Source organism: Meleagris gallopavo, chromosome 14 (genome assembly GCF_905368555.1).
Source record: "Meleagris gallopavo chromosome 14, MGAL_WU_HG_1.1, whole genome shotgun sequence".
NCBI lineage: Eukaryota > Metazoa > Chordata > Aves > Galliformes > Phasianidae > Meleagris > Meleagris gallopavo.
Genome location: NC_139417.1, coordinates 18406424 through 18418066, shown reverse-complemented (window position 1 = coordinate 18418066; position 11643 = coordinate 18406424). Strand labels below are relative to the sequence as shown.

Here is an 11643-nt window from a genome sequence, read left to right as displayed (position 1 = left end):
GGCTTGTACTTCTCGCTGAAGTGCCTGCTCGGTTTTTGCCTTTTTAAGGCAAAGATGAAGCAAGGCAGCACAGCTGTCCCTGCACAGGGCACACGGGAAGCTGCTGCCTTCCCACAGCGCACACAGCCTCCTCCCTCTCACCTGACTTGTGGGAGACACCAGGAAGCCTGGCGGATCTGCGTGTGTTTGTTTGTCCCTGCATGGCACGGAGGGAAGGAGTGAGTCAGATGCATGTCTCTACTGTTCGGAGAAAATGAGATCCTCCTCCCTTTATTGCACAACCCCCGATAGCAGCTGCACGTCACGTTCCCTGTGCGTGCACCTTGCTAGGAGCCGGTGGCTGCAGAGGAGACAGCAACAGATTGACTGGGATGTGCATGGAAATGAGGTGTGATGAAGAGCTCTCAAACCACCAGCAGCTCTCTGGCTTGGAGCTGCTGCTCAGGGCTCCCTCCAGCACGGGATGTGCCAGCACAGCACACGGTGACGCTCTGTGGCAGTGAGACCTGCCCCTTTCAGATGGCTGTATGCAGATTAAAGGTGATTAATTGTACCAGGTAGATCCAGCTGCAGCTGAATCAAATACACGGCCAGCAACGCTTCATGCACGGAGCTGGAGAAATCTTTAAAAAAGAAAAACAAGACAACAAGAACTCCAACACTTCAGCCTGAGGATGACAAGCCCAAAATATCAGCACTCCACATCTCAATTGCAGGACCTGGAGCACGTTTGCATGCGGCTGCAGAGGGCCCAGCTGGTGCTGTTGTTTCTAGACCTATCTGTGCCCCTGGAGCTGCAGAGGGATGAGCTCAGTCCTGCCCTGCAGGGCCCCCCCGCACCGCTTCCCCAATGCCCGTGTGTGTGACAGCACCACACGCAGCCCTCGGGGCGGGGGACAAACCACAGCAGCCTGTGAACATGTGGGATTTTGCATCATTTATTTAAATACCTATATTTATGCATTTACAAATTTTCATAGTTCTGTTTGTAGCTTTTTTTTTTTTTTTTTTTGTAGACAGTATTGCAGAGAAGTCAGCTTTTGTAAAAGGAAGTCCATGTATAAAACGAAGCAATGGATTGCAGAAAACAAAAGGCTCCTCCTGCTTTCTAGAATCAGAAACCAAAGAAAGTGACCAAATGGAGGGAGAGAATGGGGTGGGACAAAACAACCTCAGAACAGTGGCTCTCTCATAAGCATTACATATGTCAGTGCTCAGTCCTAACGGGATCACTTGGTGCAATGCCTGTCTGTGAAAAGCTCCGGCAGGCACAGAGGTCTCTCATGGAAAAACAAAAGGAAAAGGTCCTACAATGAGGAACACAAAGCCTGGACAGCCTCACGATGGGGTTATGTGTTGTGGCACAGAGTGCCTGCAGGAGACTGCGCCGACTCACCAGTAGTGCATACTCATCCCAAACTTCATTTTGCATAAAAAGTTCCCTTTAAGAAATCTCACCATTTAAAAAACCCGATATCTGAGCTCTCTTAGCCTCAGTACTCTGAAGAAATCACTTGAAAAAATACCTTCTCTTTTCCCCCTTTGGAAGCTTCAAAGTAAGGTTTCGTTTTAACTGATATCGATTTAACAGCTCATGGATTCCCAGTGTCATCCCTGGGAGGAAGAGGCAACAGATATGGCATTGCAAGATATTTACACACATGGTACAAAAATGTCCAAGGGTATGAAAAATCACCAGTAACACAATTTTGCAGCAGCCTCATTTACACCTGTAATTTTATACCATTTATTACATTGTACTAACACACCAGATTCAAAGATGTGCACTCCCTTTAGGACATTCAGGAGTTACAAATATATTGTGATTGCATAATTCATATTGCACAATTGTATAAAAACATAAATACTAGCTATTCTATTCTTTAAATACAAAATACATGTCACGTAGTCAAATATTCTTTTCAAGTGCAATTCAGGTGCTCTCTTTAGTCCTTCCAATAAAAAGGCAATTTTGATAGTTTTGGCACAAGTTTCACCTCCGGCATGTGCCAACAGTTCTAATTACAATACGTATGCCCCAAACTTTATATAGTAGCAGTCATATACATACAGTATAAAAACAGGGTATTTACAAGATGAACTAAACATACACGGGATGCAGCCTCAGTGTTGGATCTGGACTCGGTTAGCATTATTCACGTTGCTGCGAGAGGGAGAAGCGACCCTTCTGACTTATGCTGGTTGCTGTGGGTTCACATTCATGGGAGGAGGGTGTCCTAGGAGACCGATGCGCTGTTTCTGCTTCCTCTGTTCGGTCATCTGGAAAATTAAAAAGTTTGCTCATTAGGCCTGGCTGCTTCCTGTGTGTCAGCATGGAACGAGCCATCGTGGTCAGGGCTTCTTCTGAAAACCACTTCTACAAATAATGCTCTTCTGCCCCCTATGCCAAGTGCTAACAGATGGGAAAGGCAGCTCCAGGCCTCCGGAACTCCTCGGGGAAAGCCACGGCTCTGCTTGTGTGACCGAGCTCTGCTTGCAAGGAAACGGCCTTGAGAGCCTGGTGGCACACGAGTTTGTGCAGGAATCGGTGCAGGAATGAACACGGGTGGCTGCCAGCAGCTTCCCAATAGGAGCACCTGGTAACTTGGACAAGGGTAAGGCAGGAGGGGTGGAAAGAAAGGCTGAGCCTTCACATGAGGCTGGGGGTGCTGGACAGCTGCAGCTCACATCAGGAGAGGGCAAACATCCCTCCTGACCCCCTAAAGGGGCACCTTGCCATCACAGAGTGATGTTGGAGCCACAGCCACCTGAAAACGGAGCTCCCTGCACCAACCGCCTCAAAGCAGCATGCCAGCACGCAGCCGTGCCCTGCCTCGTGCACAAACATGTGGCTGCAACTGTGCCCCTGCCACAGAACCACTATGGCCCCATAAAGTCATCTCGTATTCAAGCACGAGAAACTACACGGAGCATTCTGCTTTATGGGAGCTAACCTTGTCCCTTAATTCAACATAAGCTCTGTGATAATGAGCCAGATCATGCTGTTTTTGCAACATCCACCTCCACAATCGTGCAGTTTTTTCAATTTTCAGTTATTTAATTGCAGATGTTGATCAACAGAATTGATTGTGGGAATCATCAATTGCACTATAAAGGAGACAGAATGTTCACACACCGCTCATCAGCAACACACACCTGAATGTATTTGCCTAAAAACACGCATTTAGAGGCCGTGGATCCTCCTTCCCTTGCAGTGGGGCACTCTGTGTGCCAGGAGCTGGAGCACAGCTAAGGTGGGGTCTGAAGCCCACCATGGGAACATGCATTGGTCAAACCCAGCCATGCTGTGCAGCTCCAGAAAGGCACTGGATGCTCCCTGCACACAGTGCTGTGGCCAGGCACCCAGACAGGCTGGGTGTGCAGTTACACCCAATTCTGCACCAGGGAAAGGACTGAAATACAATAGCACTCCTGAAACCATAATTAAACATTATTACAGCTGGTGCCTTGCTCAGTGTCTGACCAACGAGGAGGCAGAACTGTCATTTTTCTGTTACTTTTTAAGAAAAATTGCCACACTTTCACAAGGAGAGGTCACACCTCGCATTCTCTGTGACACACTTTTGGAAATGTACTTTCACAACAAGCTCATGGGGCTTCACAGGGAGACAGGCGTGGGTGCAGGGAAGGGAAGGCCTGTGCACAACACCAGACACACACACACACACTTCTCTGCTGCACCACCTGATGTTGTCTACCTGGACTTGTGTGAGGCCTTTGACATGGCCCTGCATCACATTCTTATCTCTGCCCAGAGAGGTTGTGGATATCCCATCCCTGGAGGCATTCAAGGCCAGGCTGGATGGGATCCTGGGCAGTCTGATATAGAGGTTGGCAACCCTGCCCACAACATGAGGTTTGGAACTAGATGATCTTTAAGGTCCCTTCCAATCTAAGCCACTCTATGGAATAGAAACAGAAAGAAAAAAGAGAAAAGTGCAACAAAACAAAACTAATTGATACTTTTCACATTCAGAGCCACATGGCTGCAAGGCAGAGCAGTTTGAGCCTCTATCACATTTACCTGGGAAGAGAATCTCTTGCAGAAGTTTGATGGCTGCAGTGACCTGACACCCAGCACAGTAGACAACAAACTACACTCGTTTTGTAGGGGAGCTGTCAGCCCCAGCGGTATGTGATTAAACACCAAAACCCAACCAAGGCTCCCAAAGTTCATCAGGGTCAAGTTGAGCTCTCAGATAATTGTGTGTAATTACGTAGATGCACTCTGCCTAGTTCCAAAGGTTGCTTGTGAGTTGGAGTTAAGTCCAGAAATGAGAGCAGTGCATGCACGAGATGCACAACCAGGGCACTGGTTCCTTGGGCACACTCAGAACACGCTGCTCACAGCGTGCCAGCCCTCACCTGCTTGGCTGTGACTGCTGGGGACAAGTCAGGTTTGGGGGACAGAGGTTAAGGGTCTCGGTGATGTCACGGCACTGTCTTGAAAGAAGCCAACATCTACTGCGGCTGCCTCATACCTACTGACATAGGAAGGCAGCATTGGAAAGGACTTCTGGATGATTACATCTAATCCCCTGCTGTTGCAGACAATTCTGTCGTAATCTTTTTGCACAGAATTAAAATGATCAAGATTTTAGTGGTTCTGCGTGCATTTCTCTTCTTTGTGAAAGCAGGCATGCTGGATTTCAGATTTTAACTACTGTCTCCAGAAACCTAACAAGCTTGAAAAGCAAATGAATGAGAGGTCTGCCCTCTTTAATTGCAATAAAATAAATACAAATAAAAGTTCCCTGAGCTGGTTCCTTTTCCTGGAGACAGTTCCTAATCAGGAGGAGGGACAAACTGGCTTTGTCACATAATTGGAACATCCTGCAACTTAAGCAGGGTGCTCTCAATAACGGTACTTAGGGGAATTCCTAAAAGCTATCACAACATTAATGAAGCTGGTTTCCTCTTTTGCTTTTACAGTCAAATAGCTCTTTAAAAGCTAAATCCTTCATTCTTATTTTCACAAAGAGTAAGAAGGGTTTTTCAGTGCTTGGGCAGCCAAGAGCTGCAAGCTTTAGAAATAAATGCGTTCCAATCCAAAGCTGGCTTCAGCCGATGGAAAGACTCCTGTTGTCTGCAGACCACTTTGAGTCAGACCCTTCAACAGGAAGACGTAAGACACATGTTTCAAGATAATTGTTTCCAGGCAAAAGAGCAAAAACGTTACCCAGCAAGTATTAAAGCTCAGACAAAAGAGCAACTGCCTCCATCCTCTGTCCTCAAAACCAACTGGAGCGAGGGGATCCATGGCACAGCGTCTGAAAACTAATTACAGCCAAGAGCAGAAAGACTTTCTGCTCTCAACCTGACACTAATCCCTCCCTGTGCTCTGCAGGGTGCTGGGGAGAAGGGCCCAGCTCCATCAGAAAGCAGAGCATGGTTGAAGTCAGTGCCAGGATCGCAGTCAGCGCCATCTCCCAAAGACCATCTTCATAAAGATAACTTGCTTACACAGAGATTGGGTCGAAGCAGAGAAGAGATAGGAAGCAGGCATCAGATTAGTATTGAAGAGAGTTCTGCCAACTATCCTGCAGTAGGCAGATCAAGTCTGAAAAGGCAACGATCCAAATCTGTTGACCATTTCTGCCCTGCACAATTCCACCCACTGCCCTGGGATACAATTGTGTGCAAGCCTGCAATTCATTTCATCCACTGCAGCTATCTATGTACGCTTAGTGAGCAGAACCATCTGGCTCAGGTTATTAATCCATAACGATAAGCAGTCACTTTGCTGCCACAGACAGCTTCCACCAGGGCAGGCAGAAACAGTTTTGCCTTTTACTTCCACTTGGGTTGTAATCCATGCAGCCATCACGAAGGAAAGCATCGCTGTCAATGAAGCATCGTGTACAAAGAGTAATAACTGACAGTGCAGTTCAGTTCATTCACAACTGGTAAGTCTCTGATCAGCTGTTACTTCACCTTCACATTATCTTAAATAATCCTCTGTGAACCTCTCCCAGAAAGAATAATGTTTACCCAAATACACCTTCCAACATTGAAAACTATTGATCTTAGTTACACATGGGAAGGAGTTGGCCAAAACTAAAAGCAAAGTCTCCAAGCTCTCATTGCACCGACAACTGCTGCACTGAAATACTCCTCTAAGGTCTGTGCAACGTTTGTGTGTTGAGCAGAATCGGCGCATGCTGCAATGCAAAATAACACTGCAGGCAGTCTGTGCTGCAGATTAAAGCATGACAGTAGCAAACTTTTATCTGCACAAGCAGCACAGCTCTAACATGAAGGAGACCACTGCACGCTAACTGCTCAGGCTCTTCTCCAGTTTCTCAGTGGGTTTTGAGGTCCGTGCAGCAGTGCTGCACTTCACTAACTATCACATCCTCTGACTCGCAGGATTGCACTGAGGTCTTGAGGGTGAAAGCTGTATTAACAAGAGAACTGTAAACAAAGATACAGACACGGGCCCTGTGCACCAGCAAAGGCTGACTGACATCAACGTCAGCTTTGATTTTTCAGTGCAAGTTTTTCCTTTTGGGAGGTGTCACCCATTTAGTTTGCGCAGCACTGACAGGCAGGTCAGCTACAGTGCTGGGCTTTGGGAGGGCGGTTTTTTTTGTTCAGTGCTTTCCTAAGCACAAATTACTTTAGAAAAACTCTGCACAGGGTTCACAGAGTCCACGGAGCTGTAAAAACCCACTTGGTGGAACAGGCTTGTAGGAGCTGAGCTGCCCGTGGGCGTGCGACCGCAGGCTGGCTGCCAGCTCTGCTCGCCCTTACCTGGTCCTTCAGCTCTGACAGCTGCCCAGAGAGGTTGGTCACCAGCTTCATGGTGGACTCCAGCTTCTCCTGCAGGTTCCTCAGCTCATTCTGCTCTCCCTCTGAGTCGCTGCTGACGAGGGACATAGCTCGCATCCGGGGGAACCAGTCCAGGTTTCGCTCCTGAGAACCAAGGACAAGTTCATAATTAGCTCTCACCACATGAAAACCTGCACCCCAGCGGCTCAGTGCAGACATATCTTTAATGCCACACTGGGACATTCCTCAGATACATAAGCTCTGCAGCATTTTCATTTCCGTCTTACTGGAAAGTCTGTAAAATCACCCACTGGAGGCAACAAGGCACTTCAGATGCAACTACTGAAAATTAAGGCTGCTTCTTGTTGGCTTTTCCTTTCCAGCAGCTCATCCTCCCCAGCCATTTCTTTCTCAGCACAACACACAAGCACCGGACCATGAAGCAGACTCCATTTAGTGCCTGCACACACATCCTTCCATGTGAGAAATCCACAGCCTTCGTGCACTTCTTCAACCAGCCTTTGTTGCAGACTTTCTGCTGATGAAGTTAGAGTTTGGTTTTTGATCGATCAAAGTTTGGCTGTGCCTTGTACTGAAAGAAAACGTGCTCTATCTGAAGTTGAAAATTTACAGTTGAAATACTTTCTTTTAAAAGAAAACTAAAAAAAATCCCTATTATGATCAGCTGTTTCAGTCTAAAACATGGGACCGTTGACCATCAAGCCTTCCTTCAGGCCTGCAGCTCTCTGGTAGTCCAGGTTTAAGTTACAGCCAGGAACTCAGCGGAGGCATGAGGTTTTACTAACGTGTACACAGAGGCTCACAAGTACACTCACGTACACACCCGTGACGTTAAAAATAAAAGCAGGAACGGAATAGAAAGCCACAAGAGAGGAGGAGGGGTGCATCTTGACACCCTGAGTTTTAACACTGGTTTGCTGTCTAGTCCGGCTCTCCTCCCACGCTGGAGATGCTCTCTGGAATGGACGTTCAGGGAGCGCAGGGTGAGGGGATTTGTGCGCTCTCACTGCTGACCCTGGGGCAGCTGGTAGTGCTTTCCATGGACAGATGGACCGGTAGCAGCCCCTGGGATCAGCAGCATCCCAAACCAGAGCTCTGTCAGCCACGCTGGCTAACTGCAGCCAAACTTCACCACTTCCACAGACCAGGCATTATGGACTTTTTCAAAACCGTGGCTTAGTCTTATGGCACTGCAAACTTGCTTTGGATTTCTGCCGTTATCCCCTGCCTAAACCTCTGAATCAACCTCTCCCCCATCTCCTTGTCCCCCTCCCTCCACTCTCAGCCTTTTCCAGGAACATCCACGCTGCTTAAATCAAGGCTGTGCACCTCTACAGAGAGGCACAGTCACGGCCTTTCTGCAATTCAGATCTCTTGCCAAGAATCATCATCTTAAATTAGTTGCTTCTGATCTGCTCGGAGTTTACTACTGCAGAGATTAAAAGGCATAAATGAGGCCCTTTCCCATGCAGTGCAATGCAGGATTCCCACGTGATGCAGAACTGCCAGAACGGCTTTTCTCCTGATCCCTGTTTACAGGGCAGATGGTTTCTGCTAATAAAAGAAAAATATATATATACAGAAAATATGCCTTTATCATGACAAGTGCCAAAATATTTTGGACTTCAGGGAAAGACAGTTCCACAACTAAGATTTAAGAGCAGCAATGAGCAAACAGTTTCCTGCATTCTTCCAGCAGCATAAAGCACTGAGGAGGGACAAGCTGGCACACACGTTGCTTGTGCTCCAGACCAGCTCCTCTGACACAAAGTAATTCCCCTCCCTGCCCAGGGAACATCAACTAGAACAACTGTAGTTCCCCTCACTGCTGTCCTCGATGCTGAGAGTTTTCAAGGATGGAGCAAATGAGACTACAGTGCAATTTACATTCACTGGTCTGCCTGGGTGCCCAGCTCCACATCCCAAAGCTCCCAGGCTCACACAAGAGCAGAGCCCTGCAGCTCCTGCCCACTCCTCGCTCACTGGGGGAATATTTGGCGTTGACTCACTCCCCATCAAGTGAGCTTTCCATGCCCAGAGCACTCCCAGGAGCTCATCTGTCTGTTCTGCTCATGAAACACGATGGGAGTAGGACCTGGGGACAGCAGGTTTTCCTTACTTGCAGTGTTTTATTAACAAGTCTCCCACAACCTCTTCCAACATCAGTCTGCAACACAAGCAAACATTAGAGCTGCTGCAGGGCTGCACCTCGATCACTGCAGGAAGGGCAGGGCAGGTGGCTGGTGGTCTCAGAGAGCTGTGAAATCAACCTAGCAAGACCTACAGCACAGCCAGCTCCTGCAGGGCTCTCAGGGTTTCGCATTTACTGGCTTTCTGAAAGCCCCTGCTCTTCACATCACCAAGGACGGGAAATCCTGGCTTTCACTTGAAAAAGCAACGAAGTGCCTCTCTAATTCTCATGGCTATGGTGAATGATGAAAACAAAAATGATTCCGTGAACTCCTCAAGCTGACAAAGATGATGGTTTCTCTTTGCCCTCTGAGTGGCACGGGTAGGGTTCACACCTGAGCCCAGACTCGGCACTGCTGCTACTTCTGCTCTGTGCAAAGGGCCTGGTGTGAGCGTCCAGGGTTTCCTGTACACATACAGGGAAAGGGCTGAGGTAAATGCCTATGCATCACTCCAGCAGTGTTGCTGGGCTGGACACAGCCCTCATTCCTGTTCCTGTTTTGTGCCACTTGTAGGTGCTGCACAAACCCCAAGTGCACCTAAAAAACATTCAGCTGCTGCCTGACAAGAAGCACAGGGATGTCCACCCACAGAGCTGGGCAGGTGTGCCATAGGGAGGCACTGCTCCCGCTCTTCCTCCTCCCCATGCACACAGCCCCACATCTCTTCACGCTGCCTTCATGGGAAACCTTCAGCCCATTCCTAGAGCCTGCCCCAGCACTGCAGAAAGGAGCTCGGAGCCTAGATGTAAGCAGCTTGCTTACACACAGTGTTCCGTCCGAACAAACGCTTGCACTCCGGCCGTTGAGGGGGTCCTGTCAAATGAATAAATAACGATGCCTTGGGCAGAGCTGGTGGGAATGGAAAGAAGCAGGAATGTGGAAAGGTCACTGCCGGGAGCCCGCGGGGCGCTGTGCAGCAGCCAGCCCGGCTCCCGGCCCCACGCCTCCGGCAGTGCTCGGCACGATTCAGGGCTGAATAAAAGATTTATATCTCAATGATCTAGTTTCTGCTGAACTTTAACTCAACAGCAGGGTGCCTTTAAAGATGCAGCCTGACATCTTTTATTTGAGGTTTGGTAGCTTTTTTTTGTTTTGCTAAAGGCACCGAGCGAGCCACGAAGCGCGAGCCTCCTCCTTGATCCCTTTTTCCTGCCTGTCGGTCGCACGCCGCCCGGCTGCTGGCATCCCGCATACCGATGCAGTTATGCACTGTCTGCTGTGGTCCTCATACAAGCCGAGGCACCGCGATCCTGGTGTGCACTCAGCTCCCTCTTCCCGTCACAGTCGCAGCTTCCTCTGTTTGAACAGACGAGCTGACTGCAAGCCACTGACGGAAGCTGGCTAACCACAAGGGCTGGGTTTCGGGTTAGCTCTTTTCTAGGTAAAGTTGGAAAAGTCCCTCTTGTAAAGCAAATATCGTTAAATCTCAGACATGGGGGCGACGCTGACCAGCCTCTTAAAACGTCCACAGTTGGAAATTTAAATAAAAGAGGAAGCTGCGTTGCATGATGCAGATGCAATTCATTCTGAGAAATGCCTGCTCTTCCCTGCTTCTGCCGAAGAGTTTATTCTAAGAAGGGTTTCTGAGGCAACCTCCACACGGAACGTGCCAGGAGATGCATTAGCTCTGCTCCTGTGCTGGAGGTGACTGCGCTCGGCCTCGCTGCGGCCCCAAGGAAGTCGACGCTATTCTGGGCCTGCGCTCCGGCAGCAGCGCTGCGCCTCTTATTTATAGGGTGCTGAAAGGCTGATTCAATGCTCGTCAAAATATAAATTCCGATAGCCTGCCCTCTGAAGAGCGCCTGGCAGGGCACTGCTTACTCAGGGAAAGCGACAGCAGCGAATTTCTACTTGTCACATGTCATTAGAAGTCATGCAATTAATAAACAGCTTTCTGGAGTGCTTTGAAACTGAGAAGCTTTGTGCTTTTTTTTCTGTTGTTGTTGTTGTTGTTTGTGGCAAGATGAAACCCCTCTTGGTTCTTTCTTGTGCTTCCTGGAAAAAGCCCCACACCAGGTTCTCTCTTCTGCAAAGGGCCGACCATCACTTCTTCCACAACAAAGCGCGCTTCTCACCTCTCTGCATTGCCTCCCCCCTCTGCGCTAAAAATATTTTTGAGTTCCACCCATGTCTTTAAATTTGTGGTTAATGATATAAAAAATATTTCTCCTTTTTTAACATTTAATTTAAATGCAGAAGGAGCTTCTACAGAGTTGCAGAGCAAGGCAGTAGCAGGAGGCCTGGAAGGTGGACACCGTTTCCAAAGGTGGAAGAAGGTCGCATCTGTGAGAAATGATCCCACCGTGTATCCCAGGAACAGCTCTGCCCAATGACTCACTGCAACAGAACGCTTTGTTTATCAGAAGTGAGGTGAGCTCTCCCAGTGCCACCAAGCAGAACGTGACTGCGATGTGCAGCCCCGGTGGAAGCTCTGCAGGACATCTCCCAGGCTGGGCAGTGCCACCTCTTCCCAGCAGCTCACCGCTGGTTGTTTGGATCTAGCTGTTAAGTGAAGTAGGACGTATTACATCACGATCAGCCAGGCAGGACAGAACAATTAAACACGCAAAGACTGAGCAAACAGCTGCTGGCGGCAGTGATGGCCCACCTACTCTTGCTCAACACGCCTGCTAAGAGC

The 11643-nt window shown here is 48.7% G+C and overlaps 1 protein-coding gene across 1 annotated transcript in view; it reads right to left on the bottom strand.

The window, feature by feature from the left end:
* Positions 1-922: 922 nt before the first annotated feature.
* Positions 923-11643, bottom strand: part of ITPR1 (inositol 1,4,5-trisphosphate receptor type 1) — a 150268-nt gene continuing 139547 nt past the window's right edge. Inside the window, exons 58-59 of the mRNA XM_085236225.1 lie at positions 6775-6936; positions 923-2280 (exon numbers count right to left, since the gene is read on the bottom strand). Of these exons, the coding sequence (XP_085092351.1) occupies positions 2194-2280; positions 6775-6936 (249 nt within the window). The 3' untranslated portion in view covers positions 923-2193. The remainder of the gene's footprint in view (positions 2281-6774; positions 6937-11643) is intronic.